This window comes from Artibeus jamaicensis, unplaced genomic scaffold, assembly GCF_021234435.1.
Source record: "Artibeus jamaicensis isolate MK-2021 breed Jamaican fruit bat unplaced genomic scaffold, CSHL_Jam_final contig_519, whole genome shotgun sequence".
Lineage (NCBI taxonomy): Eukaryota > Metazoa > Chordata > Mammalia > Chiroptera > Phyllostomidae > Artibeus > Artibeus jamaicensis.
Genome location: NW_026521871.1, coordinates 29,468,013 through 29,488,219, shown reverse-complemented (window position 1 = coordinate 29,488,219; position 20,207 = coordinate 29,468,013). Strand labels below are relative to the sequence as shown.

Here is a 20,207-nt window from a genome sequence, read left to right as displayed (position 1 = left end):
AAAGAGTTAATTTCTTTCAACTTAATTTTAATTCCACAGATTTATCTGTAGCATTCCCTTGGCATATTTTAGAAGCTTGGGATTTTTCAGGATCAGGTTCTATAGCAGCTCAGTGATAAGGTTAGGAAGGGCACCTAGTTAAGGACTGACTACAAAGACACAGATACTGTGGTACTCCTAGAAGCGGAGATTACAGAAGTAATTCGATAGTCCTTGAGCACAAACACATTCTGTTCACACAATGTTCACCTTTTCAGCTGGAAGGATGTGCTGCTTCATGAAATGCTTCACCCTCGTAAGAAGTTCCTGGCCTCTTCGAGTCTGTACAAACAACTTTGGGGTACTCCCCATCTGTGGTAGTGTAGTTCCAAAAGATCTTTACAAAAAGAAGTTATGAAGATATCCAATTATTATATTTCTGAATATAATATGAAGTCTTCCCTAACTCCCTAAAAATAGCACTCAGAAGGAGTTGCCATATTTTGAATTTTTTAAGTCTTTCATATTATGGGGTGAATGCAGAATTACTTTGTTTTTACCATAAACTTTAACGCTTACACATTACTTGGGGAAAACACAAGCCAGGTGTGACCTCAATCAATGATAATTTTGAATCTTTAATGAAGTCACTGGTTAGAATCTCTAAAAAAAGCGGGGGGAACAAAAGAAATTGAACATAAATTTAATGGTTACTCTCAGTATATGCCTCGCAAATATAACTGCCAGGTATCATTATAAACAATACCTCTAAAGATCATTATGATGAGCAACAGTCAGTTGTTATATTGTGGAGATTACAAATATTCATCTATACAGAGGATTGTAAAAACAAGACTGTGCTAACATTATGACATAAGTACTTGTCGCTTGGGCAGAATTTCCAGGGACAGCATCATCCATGAATTCAGTAAGTGCTATGTATTACACCACTTAGATGGAAGCGTGGCTGGCAAAGTGTATTAGATGCCTCACAAGTGCTCCACTGATGGAGACATGGATTTGAATGACACTCACAAAAGGTGGGAATAAAATTTCATGGCATGTGATGATGGAAGAAAGCAGTATTTCTAAATTTAATAAATTACCTTGTATAATTTATAATTTTAAATAGGTAAATGTGAGTAACGAATATTAGAAGGAAACATTTGGGAGTTTTATCTATATCCTTAAAGTTTATATACTCAAATTGTCAAAAATACTTTTAATCAGAAATATGAGTATTTTCTTTATATTTGAAGTTAATTTATCTTCAGGTAGGTAAGACATTGACCAAGCAAATTATTCTGATTGGCAGCAGCAATCCTGGTGTAAGAAATAAAAGCGATCCCCATCCCCCTCGAGTTTCTAACTTTCACGTACCTAATAGGGGCTCTAATTTGAGTTAGCCAAAGAATCTGTTTACTTACATTTTTGAGACCTGCAATCCAGTTTCTGCCAGAGGTTGAACAAAATCGGCAAACTGGAAGCTATTCTCAGATGCATTATTCCCCAGAAGGTATCTACTATATATTCCCTGTAAATAAGTTAACAGAGAATGAAGAAAAATTACTGAAAACTGTTTGTCAACTATCCTGCCTTTCCCAGCTCTGTGGAGTCACTAAACCCACAGCGTACCAAGGTAAAAATGAGACCGAGATGCTCAATTCCATTAATCTACATGAAGAAATAATTACATATCACCTCCTAAATTAAATAGTCATACTTACATCATCTGGTTAACACACTCGCATCCTAACAAAACTGCAACTGGGGGTCAAACCAAACTTGAAAGGGAACTCAACAGTAACCAAAGATACCAAACTGGCAAATTACACCACCTCTAAAAATCATTGCTCTCCCTTCATAGTGAGGGAAAATCTACAGAAACAAAAAAAATTTAAAAGAAACTATGAAACCAAAGAGAAAGCAATGAGATGGCCTCTAAGAATATTTTATCTCATTCTTTGAACCGAGAGTTCAGGTTCAAAGAATGAGATAAACTTCCTCTCCTTTGAAGAATGTTAGCAGAATGCTAAACAGCTTTTCTTTCTTTTTAAGAAAGTTTTATTTATTTATTTCTATAGAGAAAGGAAGGGAGGGAGAAAGAGAGGAAGAGAAACATCAATGTATGGTTGTCTCTCGCACACCCCTCACCAGGGACCCAGCCCGTCATCCGGGCATGTACCCTGACTAGGAATCAAATCAGCAACCCTGATTTGAGGAGACCTCAGCAAGGGACAATGGCCTCTGTTCACCTTGATGCCAAACACTCAGTTTCTCCCTACATACCACTAGTGCCTTTCAAGCTGCTATCCCAGTGCTGGAGCTCAGGGGGAACAAGTTTGAGCAGGCGAGTCCATGTGTGGGTTCTTTAAGAAGAACTGCTTGGGGCTCCAGAAGTTTCTTCCACCAACTCAATCCCCACTGGTTTTCACAGCCAGTTGTTGTAGTGACTTATCTTCCTGGCACTGGAACCTGGGCCTGGGAGGCCTGGTATGGGGCTGAGATTCCTTGTTCCTCAGATACCCTCTCAAATTTTCAGCCACCACACATTGGTATGGTACCAGCCAGTTCTGTGTCTGTGTCCCTCCTACCAGTAGGGATAGATGTAGGTTCTTTAATTCCATAATTGTCAGACTTCCATTCAACTTGATTTCTGACAGTTCTGAGTGATGGCTGTAATATATTTTAGTTGTAATTTTGATGTGGCTGAGCGAAGAGGCGAGCATGTCTGCCTGCACTGCCATCTTAACCAAAGTCCCACAAATGGTTTTAAAGTCTGAAGCAGACATCATTAAAAGATTTTAGCTGTGTCTTACAATGGATATTCACAATAGGGCCAATTTTCATAAGTGTTTCTTTTTTTATCATTATGTCTTTCTGCCTGCCTCTATCATTTAAGTTTAATATACCAAAAAGTGGTAACACATTTCGCTACTCATATTCTTTCCTCACAAATTCCTATTCTGTAAATTCTGAATTTATATTTAACCATGTCTGTTATTTGTCATTATGAAAATCCAAATGATCTAAGGATAAAAAAAGAAATGTAAAACCCATGAACACCAGAAAATACTTAATAAATAATGGTAAAACACATGTTAAAAACAATTAATTACCTGTGATATTCCAGCTATTTTAAAGTATGCAAGGGCAAGAAAGAAATTCCAGTTAGGAAGAGTACAGCTAATTTCCCTGCAGCGGCAATATATTGAAATTAGTTCTTCCATTGATGGTATTCCTATAAAAACAGTACATACTGTGAACTTTAATAAAAATCTCATGGTGAATATTTCAAAATGTCATAATATTACATGTGTTTAATACCCATGTCCATATAAAAAACCATTAGTCCATATAATAACCATTAGTCCATATAAAAATAACCATTAGTCCATATAAAAAAACATGTTCTAAATGTTGATTTCCAAAAGAAAATTGTATACGAAGGATTATGTTTTACCATAAATTACTATAAGTTCAACGCAATATTCAGAAAAAGAAATAAAAATGACTTAGGAATACTCCAAAGACAAATAAAAGCTACTTATCTAAAATTGAAATATAATCCTATTTTTTAAATGTTTTATTTATTTACTTTTTAGAGAGAGGGTAAGGGAGGGAGAAAGAGAGGGAGAAGAACATCAACGTACAAGAGATACAGTGATTGGTTGCCTCTAGCATGGCCCCAGCTGGGGACCCAGCCTGCAACCCAGGCACGTGCTCTGACTGGGAATCAAACCGGTGACACTTTGGTTCACAGGCTGGCACTCAATCCACTGAGCCACAGCAGCCAGGGATATAATCCTATTTTTAAATCATGAGGAATAATGAAGATAGATAATTTTATATTAATAGGAATTTAGGCATCATTATGTTTCCATACCTGTATTTTCTTGAACAGAAGAACTGTGATTTAGCATTGCAACTGTACTCGGCCAAAAGTAGATCATGGAGAGATAAGCTAAGTCTGACAAAGGATGACCAATGGTTGAAAGCTCCCAATCCAGTACAGCTATAACTCGAGACTGTAATTAAAAATACAAAGAATTGAACATTTTAGATAAAAGATAACTAAAATTGAGGAAATAAGTGAAATAGAATACATTCAAAATCGTATTTTCCATCAAAAGGAAAGCTGAGGCCATAGTTTGTAGCTTTACCCACAGCAGCACATCTCATATACAAACTAACTAACGGGCCTTGATTGTGCAGAGCCAAGTCCTCCGACCCATCAGTTCTCCTGCTTTCCCTTTGCACAGCCTTAATCTCTCTCCTAATGAGCAAAGACCGAAAGAGTAGGAAGGACCCAGTTGGGAGTAACTGTGGTAAAGAAGAAGTTCTAATAATATCTTACAGTTTAAGAATTTATGGCATGTGTAATTAAGAGTTTGCTCTGGTGATGAATCTTACTACATAAAAAATATTACAATTTTATGGCGCTCGTAATTTTTTAAATAAGTTATTTCACAGTGTAAGGATAAAAATGTAATTGTTATAAAAGATGTTGTTGGTTTTACAAATACAAAGTCTAGCATTATCTAGCAACATAATAGTCATATAATTTGGAATCAATAAAACAAAATTTCCCTCACTCTGTTTTGTATAACAATATGTACCAAAGGAATATATTTCTTCATGTTAAGAACACAGGACAGTTGACTGTAAATACAAGAGGAAAAGCAATTTTCTGGTAACATGTATAGTGTTTTTGTTTAAATAAAAAGGTTATAAATGAATTACTTCAAGGGGCTGAGGAGTGTGGGGGTATAGAGAAGGGAACATCCCTTGGACTGTTTGGGAGAGAGGAGTGGCAGGACAGAGTTTGCCTTTGGAGGGTCACTCGGGCATCTGAATGGATTGTAGGAGGGCCACTGAGGAGGTTCCAGCAATAATGTAGTTAAAATTATTCAAGCCAGATAAAACGACAGAGGTCACCTGGGCAGTGGGAATTGCTGGGTTTCAGGCCTTTACGTAACTTTCTGTGTGCTTGACCTCCCTTGCTCCTCTGGCACACTTACATGTACTATTGTAGCTTTGTGGAAAAACGTGGATTTTGCATTAGACAGACCTATATTCAAATCCTAACTCCACCATTTATTAGCTGTGTAATTCTAGACAAGACGGTTATCTTCTCAGATTCTTAATTTCCTCAGTCACAACATATATCTCCTTGCATAGCGTTAAATGTCACAATTAACGGAGTGCAGGGAGCATGTCTGTTTTTTTCACCAGTTCCTAGCAAAGTACCTGGCACACAGTAGGTGGCCAATTTATATTTATTCAATGAATAAGTACAGAGCCTGGTATATAACAGACAATTAAAATTTGCTATTAGGACCATGGGAAAATTGATCACTTCCTTCCACCATGATTTGATGTCATAAGACCTTTCATTGCTGTGGTTATTCTGTTATTATAAACTACTATACTAGCTAGATTTTATAAGCTAAAGAAAAACATTGGGTACATTTTTCTCTATCATTCTATTTGCTTCTGTGCTCTTAACATCCAGAGAAGATGAGATACGTATTGTATACTCTAAATGCTTAACTTTTGCCCAGTGAAAATTGGAAATCTCCTCCACAGTTACATTTCAAGATACCTGAAATATTTTTTAGGTAATTCCACAGAGCTGTAAAATAACAGCCAGTGAGAAAAGGTGATGGTTAATCAAATTGTATCAATTAGTGTAAATTAATTAGCAATAGTTTATTAGCATTCTGTCTATGCTATTTGTGTACAGAGCTGTAAAAAACTCCATATAACTACTAGTACTTGAGATGAACATTTACTAGTTCATTTTGCTAAGCTATTAACAAAATGATTTCTGACGGTTTTCCTGAAACCTCAGCACAAATGACTGTTTTCTTATTGTTGATTGTGTTCTACATTTTAAAATTTCTCTATGTATGCTTTTTGTACTACTTAGTTCTATTAAAATATATGTATCTTACCTTTTCAAAACAAAAGAAGCATATGAAAGCCCAGAGGACAAACAGTAGATAAAGAAGGCAAAGAAGAACATTATGGAATTCTTAATAAAAAGATGAAACTAAGAGTAAGGTTATTATATAAAATTAAATGTCATAAGTCATATCTAGTTGTTAGTATAAACAGTAAAATTTGTCTTTGAAGAAAACAGCAATGCACACATCAATTCCCAAAGCCTATTTAAACAATAAGTCAGGTATCACTCAGAGTTAGTCCCATCCTTAAAGTAGGCAACTACCCATGTCAGAAAATCCACAGGACTCATTTCTGGAAGTTCGAGTGGTGAAGACAGTCCTGAATGTGGGGGAAAGTGGGGACAGGTTGGCCTCCTTCAGCACTCTGTGGGGGGCGGGGAGGGACATCGACTTAGTACTTGTGTCCCATGTCGGACCTACTTAATTTATTGTAAACATGGCTTATCGTACCTCTTTAGGGTGGAAAACTATGTTATCCAGTTTGAAATCTCCATGAATCAAATTTTCCTCATTATCATTTTCTGGCAGGTTTTGCGTGAGCCAGTCAGAGAGCTGGCTCATGGCAGGGATGTCCTGGTGAGCTATAGCTTCATATTGCTTTGTCCAGGTTGATACCTGAAGGTGTATAAATAAAAAAAATAATAGAGTTAAAGTGGAATGTAAGATCCAGTACTTCTAAAATTGAAGCAAAATTTAATCACCAAATTTAGTTTTATTTTTAAATGCTCAAGACAAATGCCTGTAAGTGATGGTCATATCAGCCTAAAACATTAATATTGGCCTAAAAATTTAAACATTTAAGTCTTTCTTCTATTTAGTTCCATTTTACTTACATAGATTTTTATCACACACACACACACACACACACACACACACACACACACACACCACTGGCCTAGGAATCAAGAGATGTGGGTCCCTGTTTTTTTTGGCAAGTGTTTTGTGGAAGAAAAAGAAGAGGGCATGTAGACACACATAAATAAACAGGCACAGAGAAACTCTGGAAGGGCTGCAAGAAATAGGACCTAAACAAGGAAATATGGAAGCTAGAAGCAGGGAGATATTTACTCTTTATTTAAATACTCTTTCTTATTAGCCATAGAATCTTCTAAATATATTATTAGTATGAGAAGTGTAAAGATTTTTTATTGTTCTTAGACTTGAATGTAAACAAGTCAACCTATTCTTAAAGTCCTCCATAAACTGAGACCATATTATTTATCTGTTTATATAAAGAGCTCCACTCCTCAAGGTTATCTCTGTTCAGTTTAATGCAGTGAAGACCTTTATGTTTGGAATCCTGTGGACCTGGGTTTAAATTATGTCTAAGCCACTTATTTGTGTTACTTGATACCTGCAAACCTGTTTCCCCATCTGCAAAATAGGAGTGAAAATACCTATGCCTTAGGGCTGTTGCAAAGATTAGAAGGATGTGGCATATAGTGAGTACTCTCTAAACCTTAGTTCTCTTTATTTCTCTCCTTAATCCCCTTAAAAAAACACACAAAGGAAGAGACATACAAAGGGAATCAGCCCCATACATATCTGGTTCTGCTGATCCTTTGATTTTAAATGCTCGCCACCTGTTCCCTATCGCTCTAGGTTTTACACTTTCTTAAATACACAGTGCAAGATATCTCTCTCCCAGGGAGCTTTCCCTACTTAAGCAAGGGCATACTGATATGTACCATCTGAATGGAACAGCTCTCATGATGAGTGCAAAAACACTTACTACTAGATTTATATCATTTTCTTGTTTCATATAAATGAGATTCATGTACTGGTCTCTTAAAATGACCATAGTTCCTTTGTGCAGAGGACTTATTTCTGTTTTCTTGCTATTTAATGCAGTACTCAGCACAAATTAAACATAGTCATGCTTAATAAATATCTGTTAAACCAACGTCAAAAGGGAAAATTGTATAAAAATATATTAATAAAGTGACGGTAGATGAAAGGGCTGAAGTAGCTTTAAGTTTGCATTCATTTACATTCTGTCAGTTACAGAAACTTGCTAAACAAAATATGATCTAAAAATATAAAATTGTTTTACACTTAAAACAAATCAAACTAAAGGCTGATATTAAATGTTACAGCCAAGTTTTAGAAAAGTGTAAGTAATAGGTTTTTTATTTTGACTAATAATGTATATTACTCCTGAGAACTTTAAAAGAAGAGCGATGTGGGTCCATTACCTGTCTTTTGCAGTACCCAGCACCTACACCGTATCCTTCCAGCTGCAGTGAGTGTATGTTTAAAGAATGTAAGCGAGCCAAGGTTTCTATCACTGCCACAAACAAGGCTGAGCGTTCTGCTGGGCTAACTCCAGGAATTATGAAATCACGAAAGATTCGACCCTATGGAAGCAATTACAATTGATAATTTAAAACAAGACCAATCTTTTCTTACCAACTTTTTGCAGTGTTGCTATCCCCTACTGCCTATAAAAATATCAGGATAACAGTTTGCAACCAAAAACAATTATTTGTAGAATACGCTAGAAAAACAGACATAGATATATGTCTAATATGAGTGTACATGCATAAGGGAAAATACAAGGTGAATTTAAAGAACAAAGACTACTCTTAGTTATATTTTACAAAAAAAAATCTTTTTTAAAAAATATATTTTATTGATTATGCCATTACAGTTGTTCTATTTTCCCCCTTCATTCCCTTCCACCCTGCACACCACTCCCCCACCATTCCCCCCTTTAATTTATGACCATGTGTCTCAAGTTCTTTAGATTCTATATTTCCCCTACTATTCTTGCCCTCCCCCTATCTATTTTCTACCTACCATCTATGCTACTTATTTTCTGTACCTTCTCCCCCCTTCTCCTTCTCCCATTCCCCTGTTGCTAACCCCTCCATGTGATCTTCATTTCTATGGTTCTGCTCCTGATCTAGCTGTCCTCTTAGTTTGCTTTTGTTTTAGATGTGGTTGTTAATAACTGTGAGTTTGCTGTCCTTTCACTGTTCATATTTTTTATCTTCTTTTTCTTAGGTAAGTCCCTTTAACATTTCATATAATAAGGGCTTGGGGATGATAAACTCCTTGAATTTGATCTTATCTGAGAAGCACTTTATCTGCCCTTCCATTCTAAATGAAAGCTTTGCTGGATAGAGTTATCTTGGATGTAGATCTTTGGATTTCATGACTTGGAATACTTCTTTCCAGCCCCTTCTTGACTGTAAGGTCTCTTTTGAGAAATCAGCTGACAGTCTGATGAGAACTCCTTTGTAGGTGACTGTCCCCTTACCTCTTGCTGCTTCCAGGATTCTCTTCTTCATTTGAATCTTGGCTAATGTAATTATGATGTGCCTTGGTGTGTTCCTTCTTGGGTCCAACTTCTTTGGGACTCTCTGAGCTTCCTGGATTTCCTGGAAGTCTATTGCCTTTGCCAGATTGGGGGAATTCTCCTTTATTATTTGTTCAAATAAGTTTTCCACTGGTGGCTGTTCCTCTTCCCCTTCTGGTACCCCTATAATTCGGATGTTGGAATGTTTAAAGATGTCCTGAAGGTTCCTAAGCCTCTCCTCATTTTTTTGAATTCTTGTTTCTTCATCCTTTTCTGTTTGGTCCTTTTTTTCTTCTTTCTGGTCCACTCCTTTGATTTGAGTCCCAGTTTCCTTTCCATTACTATTGGTTTCCTGTGCATTTCCATTAGTTTAGCCTTCATTTGTTCCTCTAATTTGTGACTGAAATCAACCAGTTCTGTGAGCATCCTGATCACCAGTGTTTTGAATTGTGCATCTGAAAGTTTGGCTATTTCTTCTTCACTTAGATTTATCGGCTCTAGGGCTCTGAGTTGTTCTTGAGCCATGTTTTGATCTGCTTGTGTCTGTTAAGTATGAGAAGCAGAGCCTTAGGTGTTCACCAGGGCGGGACCACCCTGGTCACTGGTTTGTGACACTGTACGTGGGGGTGGGATCAGAGAGGGATAATGGCGGTCCCCTCTGCGGATTCCTGCCGCTGGGGCCTCACTGCTCGCTCCTTCACCTGTTTATGGTTTATCTGCGTGCAAGTGTGTGACCGCAGTCAGCCCTCAGTGGGTCCGCCCGCTGCTACTCCACACCTGGGATCTGCCCACAGTTGCTGGCGTGCCTGGGTAGCGCACCTGGGTTGGTCCAGTGGGTCTTTTCTGCCCAACCCCGCTCTGCTGTTGGCTCTGCTCCTCTTACCGGTTTGGCTGAAGGGTTCGTTGTCAGACTTCCATATAGTTCGATTTTCTGTGGTTTGGCTGCATTTTTGTCGCTAAAACTTTGTTGTTTTTAGACTTGGTTGTGCGAGAAGGTAAAGTGTTTCCACCTACGCCTCCATCTTGGCGGAAGTCTCAAAAAAATCTTTTAAACAATTTAAAATATTGTCCTCAATGGACTGAGTTTCAATTTGGAGTTTCTCCCCCCCACTATCTGGATAGTTCGGGGTTTTTACCATTACATGTGGCTCTTTACTGACACCTAGAGGAAAACACTGTGCTCAAACTAAAACAAACATTTAAGCCCTCACAAAGCAAACTAATCACCTAAAATGTTCACAATGAGCTATCATTATTAACATCTAATTTCTTAATTGTAAATAAAAGCCATGCCAAAGTAAGAATGAGTGTTAATTTACCTGCACATGTTCCATCACGTAAAATTCTGTTCCAATGACAGAAGCATCACTGCAGTACAACAGAGGCTTGGGAACAGGGAATCCAGTCGCAAACAAAGCTTTCTGGACTTCAAATTCTCTATCAATCTAAATAGGATGGTAGATTATGAAAAATCAGAAACACAGAAATTTAATAACTACTTGGGAGTTAACATTAAGGCTAGAATTCAATTTTGAAATAACCCAGAGGATAATAAGTTCCTTATTATTTTCTTTAAATATAGCCTCAGCGCAATCATTATAAATTAGACCAGCACTAAAACATAGTAATTTTTTTTCTGGGGGAATTTTTTAAAAGATGTTATTTATTTATTTTTAGAGAAGGAAAGGGAAGGAGAAAGAGAAGGAAACATCAGTGTGCAGTTGCCTCATGCGCCCCCTACCAGGAATACAGCCTACAGTCCAGGCATCTGTGCATCCACGACCCACTCAATCCAGCGAGCCACACCAGCCAGGGCAGGAATATTTTTTTATTTTGAGGTATAATGGACATGTAACAATGGGAAGTTTAATGCTGAGCCCTGTAATGTTAAGTTAGTATTATTATAAAACATAATTTAATTAAGCTAAAAAGAATAGGTATATTCATGGGGCTTAATCCCGGTTCTGGTAATATGAAGGCAACAGATCCTGACCACCATATTCCACAGATACTATCATAAAACATCTCTTTGTTCTCAGCAGTTCTCCGATCACTGGCTCACTCTGTCTCTCTATTCTAAGGTCCTGGGCATAGTCAGCCATAGGATGCTGGGGGAGGCCGGTAGGTATCAGATGGAAAAAAGCAACTGCTTCTTCTGGAGATCAGTGGAGGGAGCAGGGGTATGGGTATCCTTCCTAGGAACTGAGGCTGCTGCAGAGCTCAAGACAACTCTTGGGGAAGGAGGCAAAGAGAAGCAAGCTAATACTGAAGCAGGAGCCCAAATAAGATGGTGAGCAGAAATGGGTCACCTGACCAGGACAGATGTACGGGCCTGTCACTTAGGACCTGAAAACACAGCCTACACAAGAACTGTGGTGCTAACTCATCTGCATGCCAGTTTCGTTGCCCCAGGCTCAGGCAGTGGCAACTGATGACTCATAAAGAGAAGCAGCCATGCAGCTCACTTTGATAGCAGGGATAAGCAGGTGCTGCCGCAATAACTGCAGCAGGGAAGTGGCTAAATCCATGACCAAGGCCAGAGAAGCCAGTGGTGCCAGTGGCTGTAGAAATGAAGTGTTTGTAACACCTTTTTGCTTGGAAATGGGAGCGGGGGTGGGATGGGATGGTGGTGGGGACAGACAGGTTAGGGAGTCACAAAGTGGGTGACAGTGTGGGAACCTTGCTTTTTTTCAATGTAGACTTGGGAAAAATAGAGGAAGCTGAAACAAAGTACTCTAGATCCTTGAACTGAGAGCATTATGTTATGCTCTAATGTCTTCTGGTAGGATGTTATCAAAAAGAGAGACAGAACAGTTTTGGGGGGCATTCGTCACTGGATAGGTAGGGATTCTCCTTCGGCCACGCCCATGTTGAGGCATAATAAAAGTTTCCCATCTTATTCATCTTAAACATCCAAGTTACTTCACATTTCTGGGAATGTGATATGAGATCAAGAAAACCAAAATCAGCATTTTTTATCTCTGTGACATTAAGCCCACTCCTTAATGGCCTGAGAAGTCAGCTGGGCCTGGGAAGCACCTGTGGCTATAATAATACTCTAATTATAAATATCAATGTTTTCCAGGACTTTGATTTCTGTATTCTCCTGTTTTCTTCTCTAAAAATTCACAGATAATGTTTTCTGAAAACAGAAAGACCCAATTAAAAATATTTTATAATTCTCACTAAGTCTACTATTTAAAGAATACTATAAAATAAGTATTCAAATATTTCTTTTACCACCAAAAGATCAGGGGATTATTATAGCAAATATTTTTAAATAATTCAGTGAACAGATATTGTTATAAGATATAATATGCTTTTAAAAACATTACTTAAATATATAACCTAAGTACAAAACATCTATAAATGAGCAGCACTAAAAATATTCACTGGAGCCCTGACTGGTATGGCTCAGTTGGTTGTATATCATTCTGCAAAGTGAAAGGTTGCCAGTTCGATTCCCAGTCAGGGCACATGGGCTGCAGGTTTAGTCTCTAGTTGGGGCACATATGAGAAGCAACTGTTCAATGTTTCCAATGTTTCTCTCTCACATCAATGCTTCTTTCCATCTCTTTCTCCTTCCCTTCTCCTCTCTCTAGAAGTAAATAAATAAAATCTTAAATAAATATTCACTGGATGCCTTTATTTCTGGCCAGTTGTATAGGAAGAAATGAAATACATAAATGGACTCGGTGTTGTCCAAGATTAGTATCCTAAAGATAGACTTAATTTGAACCTCAAATCCTTTTTCAAAGCAAAAATGGGAAATGCAGTTCAAGTAAAATGTTTTATCTAAGGAATAAAATGCACTTTCTATTATTTAATAATCAGGAAATGACTTTTCTGTACAAGTCTGTTCCAGACCTCTGCCCTGACCTCCAGACTCCTGTATCTGTAGACTGTTTGGACATACCTGGATGTCTAAAAGGCATCTTAAAACTTAACATTCCAAAAGTGAGTTATGATATTTCCCAAAAGCAATTTTAATTGGTTTTGTGTGTATAAGAGGCATTTATTCGTCATCAGAGAATGTATCATTGCATCTGCATACCATACCTTATGTGCCTTAGGAAGAAGTGAACCAGGCGGCTTCTTTCTGAGGACATACTGTTGGAAGCCCTTCTGCAGATAAAAGGTTGGATTGGACTGTCCTGACCTAGGTAAGAGGAAAGAAAGGTCAATTACAAAGATATTTTTTCCTTCTTCCCCAAATCCTGCTGAAATGTTAGGAGAAATACAAAATGCAAACACATCCATTTCAGTGTTGGAAACCAAGAGTGGTGCCACCAGAAGCTCAGACTGTGGGTTTTTGGATAATGAAAAGCAGATGGCAACATAGTGGCAGCTGGAGAACCTGTAACTGACCCAGGTGGAAGAGAGGACCTTACTCACTGCCTGCCCATTTTTTAAAAAGACTTTTCCTGACCTCACTTCTCCCTATACTTAGAACATTTTTATTCCCCTTTGTGGAAAAACTTGAGAGTTGTTTACATTCCTTCCTCCAATTCCTCTCCTATTTTCCCTTATATGCATTTCAATCAAGCTTCATTCCTATCTTTCCACGAAAACTACTTTTTCAAGGTCACTAATACTGTTATGGTACCAAACCACAATTTTTCTCCTGCTGCTCCAGCCATTCCTTCATATGCTCCTTTGTAGCTTCCTCCTTAATTCTTCAGCTTCTTACTATTGCGATGCTCTAACTGAGTTTCTAGACCTCTTTCTGTTGACTCATTGTCTAAGTAAGTTCTATGGTCTCATGACTTTACATACTATCTCCATGTCAATGACTTCTATATGTACATATCTAGTTCAGACCTCTGCCCTGACCTCCAGATTCATAAATCTGTTGATTGTACAGATCAACTTGGATGTCTAAAAGGCATCTTAAAACTTCACATTCCAGGAGTGAGTTATGATATTTTCCTCCAAATCTGCTTCTCTATAGTCACCTCTACTTTATTATATGGTAACTCCATCCTTCTAGTTACCAAGACAAAAATGGAATACTAGTCGCTTCTTCTCTTCATCCCCCTATATCTGATCGGTTCTACAAAATAAATCCCAAATATGATCACTTTGAACCTATTCTACACTACCATCCTGATCCATGCCACTAATATTTCTTTACTGGGTCACTGCACTATATTCCAAACTGGCCTCCTTGACTCTTCCCCTTTCAGTCAAACACAACAGGCAAAGAGATTTGTTTTAAAAGACAATTCAGTCCCCCCTCTGCCTGCAAAACCCTAATCTCTCCCCATCTCAACTTGAAGGACCCAAGTCTTTATAACGACCAACAGGGACCTGTTGCCCTTGCTTCTCCTCCTTTGGACATAACGGGGCTCACTCCCCCTTCAGAACCTTTGCTCTCGCTGTTCCCTCTGCCTAGAATCTTCTCCCCCATGTAACTGCATGGCTCATATCCTCATCTCCTTCAAGTCTTTGCTGAACATCACTTTCTCAATGAGGTCTTCCTCCCCTACCCCAAACACTGCCTATTCTTCTTCCTCTCCATAATACATACCACCCTCTCCTACACTGTAATATTTAGAAAGTGATTTTATGCATTGTCTGTATTCTCCAGATAGAAGGAAAGTTCCAAGAAGGTAAGATTCTTTGTTTGTCATAGCCCCAGTGACTGGAGCAGTGCCAGGCACATATTAGACACTTAGCAGCAAAATGTGGGTTTTGTTGCAGCAAGCTATAAAATGCTTTCAATATTTAATTCCAAATATTTTGTTTTTCTAATATGATTTAATTTTTGCAACTTCAAAACTAAATTTTGCATAGATAAAAGGATATTTACAAAATCAGTAAAGGATAAAGAATGATAACACAAATACCAGTGTTCTCACTCCCCAGTTTAAGAAAATTACTGTATTTCTGAAGCCCTCTGTGTGCCCCTCCCCCCTCCGAATACCTACTGTTCTGATTTTTAAATTTACCTTTCCCTTGATGTTTAGATCCTTACACAGTATACTGCTTATTTGCCCACTGTTTTATTCTGTTGTTTTATATAGTGGCAGCTGAATCATTTTCATGGCTGTATGGTATCCTGTCATATAAATGTACTACAATGTATTCATCCACTCTGCTACTGATGAACATTGTATTATTTCCTGTATCTTTGCTATTACAAAGAGTGTTCTTATAGATTATCTCTTGATACCCTAACACAACAATATCTCTAGAGTATATACCTAAGAATAGAATTGCTGTCTCATGGGGCATGTATATCTTTCTATCCTCATCTTTACAAGATCATGTCAATTGTTCTCCCAGGTAGTTGTATTAATCATGTTCCCACCAACTGTGGATATGAGTCCCTGTTGCTCCATACCCTGACCACTGTTTGATATTGCCATATTAAAAAAAAAGTCAGCACAGAGGTGAGAAATGGTCTCTCATTGTTTCTATTTGCCTTTCCCTGATTAGTACAGTGCAAAGGACCTTGGGCATCTTCAAGTCTTTTAACCATTCTTCTGTTAGGCTGTTGGAGTTCTTTCTACTGGCTATCTTTATTCTGGTTATAAATCTTTTGTCCATTATTTTTATATATTGCAAACATTTCTTTTTAAATTTCACTTTCTTTAAGGTGTCTTTCACTGCAAATGCATCAAACATTTCCTTAATGGTTGTGCTTTCATCTTGATAAAGATTTTCTTCTCTACTCCAAAGTCAAAGATCATATCCTATACGTCTTCCAAATAGTTTTAGTTTTGCTTTAACACTAATTCACCTGGAACTTTGTGAGACGAAGTAATGAAAGGGTCTAATTTCAATGTTTTCATACAAATAATAATTATACCTATATAATTTATCAAAAAGTCCTCCCCTACACATACTGATTCCTGATGCCAGCATAGTCATATATCAAAATTCTACAGATATGTGGATCTTTTTTGTGGCACTTTATGATTTTATTGGTCTATGTCTGTGTCAATATCATGCCTTCTTAATTCACATTTCTCATTTTGTTCCTCTTTGGAAGTTTTTACTATTCTTAGTCCTTTGCTCTTGCACATACAATTTAGGAGTAATTTCTCAAATTAGAGAAAAAAATTTAGATTTTGATTGCCATTGTACTGAATCTATACACCAGGTGGGAAAAAAGAGATTTACTAGTGAAATTTTCTATTAATGAACATTGGCATCTCTCAATTTAATTCTTTTTAAGAGTCTAATAAAGTTTTATAATTTTCTCTGCAAATGACTCCCACATATTACATTAATATTTAGACCGTTTATTTTTTGATGAGTTTATTAATTGCATCTTTTTGAAGATAACATTTTAACTGTTGCTAAAGTACAGATATGCAATTGGTTTTTGCATGCTGAACTTTAATAAACTGTTATTAGCCATAGATTATTGGTTTTTTTTAAATCCATGAGTCATTTAGTTTCTAAACATGTATTTGGTAACTTCCTTCAGCTAATTTCTAAACTTTTGGCATTTATACTCTGAATTTTTTTAACTGACAGTTCAGAATTTTTATTTCTATTTTAAAAACAATTTTACTTACTTATTTTGGGGCAGAGGGAAAGGGAGGGAGAAAGAGAGGGAGAGAACCTGGTGGTGGTGGAATGGGCAGTGCCACACTCACATGTGGTGGATAAAAATCAGGACACCTTAGGAGCTGGCAATCCCAGCCCCAGGCCAAACTGCACAGCCCAGGGTTCCAGTGCCAGGAAGATAAGTCCCCATAACTTCTGGCTAAAACCAGTGGGGCTTTGGGCAGTGAAAGAAACTGCCAGATTTTCAGGAGAGTCCATTTAAAGGGCCCACAAGGACTTAGAACCTGTGCAAACCCTCCCACTCTGGGATTCACCAGGGCAGCAGCTGGAAGGGCACCAGTTACATACAGGAAGTAGGTGAAGTGACTAGAAATGGGGCACATGCCAGGCAAACCTCCAGAAGCCAGGCAGCAGCACTGTCCCCTCTCCCAGCCCTCTTCCCACACAGAGCCACAAAGCAGGTGAAATGGGTTGCCCCGCCTTAGAGATTACCTAAGGCCCCAACCCACACAATTTACAGTTGCCTTTTCTAAGTCAAGGAGTCAAAACAACTCTACTTAATACACAGAAACAAACACAGGGCAGCTGCTGAATTGAGGAGACAAAGAAATATGGTCCAAATGAAAGAAAAGAACAAACCCCAGAAAAGGAACTAAATGAAATGCTGATGATAACCAATCAGATGCAGAGTTCAAAACACTAGTGATCAGGATGCTCAAAGAACTCACTGAGTAAGGCAAAATAAATAAATAAATAAGTAAATAAATAAGGGAAGAAATGAAGGTTACACCAAGTGAAAAAAAGAAAAATCTACAAAGGCCCTGGTATGGCTCAGGGGATTGAGTGAGTGCCAGTCTGGGAACCAAACGGTTGCTGGTTTGATTCCCAGTCAGGGCACATGTCTGGGTTGCCAGCCAGGTCCCTAGTAAGGGGTGCAACGAGAGGCAACCACACATTGCTGTTTCTCTCCCTCTTTCTCCTTTTCTTCCCCCTCTCTAAAAATAAATAAATAAAATCTTAAAAAAAACCAAAGGGAACCAACAGTGCAGAAAATGAAGTCAAGAATCAAATTAATAATTTGGAACACAAGGAAGGAAAAAGCGTTCAATCAAAACAGCAGGAAGAAAACAGTATTAAAAGAAACGAGTATTGGCTTAAGAACCTCTGGGACAACTTTAAATGTACCAACATCCGAATCATAGGAGTGCCAGATGAAGAAGAAGGGCAAGAAATTGAAAACTTATTTGAAAATATAATGAAAGAAAACTTCCCTAATTAGGTAAGGAAATAAACATACAAGTCCAAGAAATTCAAACAGTCCCAAAGAAATTAGACCCAAAGAGGACCACACAAAGACACATCATAATTAAACTACCAAAGGTTAAAAATAAAGAATCTTAAAAGCAGAAAAAAAAAAAGAAAGAAAGAAAGAAAGAAAGAAAGAAAGAAAGGGAAAGCAGAGTTAACTACAACTGAGTTCCCATAAGACTAACTGATTTCTCAAAAGAAACTTTTCAGGCAAGAAGGGACTGGTAAGAAGTATTCAAAGTGATGAAAAGCAAGAACCTATAACCTAGATTACTCTATCCAGCAAAGCTTTCATTTAGAATGGAAGGACAGGTAAAGTGCTTCCCAGACAAGGTAAAGCTAATGGTGTTCATCATCACCAAGTCATTATTACATGAAATGTTAAAGAGTCTTATTTTAAAAAAGATCAAAAGTATGAACATTAAAAGGGCAACAAATTCACAATTATCAACAAATGAATCTAAAAAAACAAACCAAGCAAACAACCAGAACAGGCACAGAATCATAGATATGGAGTTCATTTGGAGAGTTATTAGTAGCGAGGAGCAAGGAAGAGAATGGGGGAAAGAAGCAGTGATTAAAAAGCAAAATCGTCAGGTACAAAATAGACAGGGAGATGACAAGAATAGTATAAAAAATGGAGAAGCCAAAGAACTTGTACGCACGACCCTTGGACATGAACTAAAAAGGGGGATTGCTGGAGGGAAGTGGGGTACCAGGTGGAAGGGGGCAAAGGGAGAACAACTGTAGTAGCATAATCAATGAAATATATTTTAAAGAAGGGACAAAGAGCCCCTTTTAGCTGGCTATCTCTCTTCCCCTGAGCCTGTCAAGCATAATTAACTGTTTTTTTTCCCTGAGCATCTAGTCTCAGGACGAGATTACTAAAAAGTATCCCCACATAGTTGTTTCAAAACTTAATACAAATAACAAACCAGACCGGAGGCCTGGACTCTGACCCCTGACCCTGACCCCAAAGGCAATAGTAAAACAAGTCGAAGCCTGCATAATCAGCCTGAAACCTCCTGATATACAGCTAATTGACAGGACTGTCCAGCTCCATCCCCCTCTCCCTTTATCACGAAATAAAAGCTTAAAGCCTCTGCAATTTGCAGTGAGTGTATCTCTTCAGACCAGCCCCTTTCTCCACTTGGAAAGTAAACTTTGATTTTTTTGCCTTTCTTCTCTTTGTGAATTCTTTCACAGCCCCAGGCACCAGCCACCCTAATAGGGAACTATTCTCGGGACATCTTTCAGTACCATTCCCTCACTTCAAAAAGAACTAAAGCCCAAAGTGGTGCTGTCATTTGCCAAGTGGAAGATCTAGCATTAGAATTCGGATCCCCCAGCTGATGCCATTAGCTCAGCCTTTTAGAACATGGCCAATTATAAAGGAATTTCACCAGTTTCTCGGGGATGGGGGCGGGGGGAAGATCTTATGGTTATAGACCAAAAGTTGAGAGAAGTCTTCTGTACACACCACAGAGCTTCCAAGCCTCAGTGAACCTTCGCGGTACATAATTGTATCCTTTAACAAAGACTCTTTCTCATGGTTTTGGAATCGTGACTATGATCGCTTCCAATATTGCCCACGAATTGGAAATACCCGGAATGTAATACAAGGGACGGGTGATCCCAGCTCCTTGCTGCAGAATTCGTCATTAGGAAAATAAACTGAAAAATAACTAAATAAAATTAAAAAAAAAAAAGAAAATAAACTGGTTGCGGAGAATTGGGAACCCATCCAGGGTCAAGGGAAGAAAATCGCAATGCACAGATTTGTTTCCACTGGAGAAGGCTGGCAAGCCTCCATACCTGTACTGGGCAACGGTCAGCTTGGTCTCAGGCTCGGCCCCGAAGCCGGGCAAGTGCTGGTTGAGGTAGGTCTCCAGGGACCTGCAGTCGAACTTGTGCTGAGGCAGCACTTCGGCCTTGTCTGAATCGCCAGAGGGACTTGTCTTCATGACTACTGCGACAAATCCCAGAGACGCTGAACGAGCAAATACTTCCGGCACAAGGAACTGCTCCTTTACCGACTGGGGGCGGGGCCCGCACGCATTTCGGGATCTAGCCAATCACACGCATGAGGCACGGTTGCTGAGCAACACTCGGCAGCAGATTCTGGTGAT

At 38.3% G+C, this 20,207-nt stretch overlaps 1 protein-coding gene across 1 annotated transcript in view; it reads right to left on the bottom strand.

Annotated features, from left to right (window-relative positions):
* The window catches only part of ACAD11 (acyl-CoA dehydrogenase family member 11), a 64,101-nt gene extending 43,973 nt beyond the window's left edge, over positions 1-20,128 (bottom strand). Inside the window, exons 1-9 of the mRNA XM_037143883.2 lie at positions 19,894-20,128; positions 13,309-13,408; positions 10,569-10,694; positions 8,144-8,305; positions 6,399-6,563; positions 3,866-4,007; positions 3,099-3,220; positions 1,407-1,513; positions 250-376 (exon numbers count right to left, since the gene is read on the bottom strand). Of these exons, the coding sequence (XP_036999778.2) occupies positions 250-376; positions 1,407-1,513; positions 3,099-3,220; positions 3,866-4,007; positions 6,399-6,563; positions 8,144-8,305; positions 10,569-10,694; positions 13,309-13,408; positions 19,894-20,042 (1,200 nt within the window). The 5' untranslated portion in view covers positions 20,043-20,128. The remainder of the gene's footprint in view (positions 1-249; positions 377-1,406; positions 1,514-3,098; positions 3,221-3,865; positions 4,008-6,398; positions 6,564-8,143; positions 8,306-10,568; positions 10,695-13,308; positions 13,409-19,893) is intronic.
* Between the last annotated feature and the right edge of the window lie 79 nt (positions 20,129-20,207).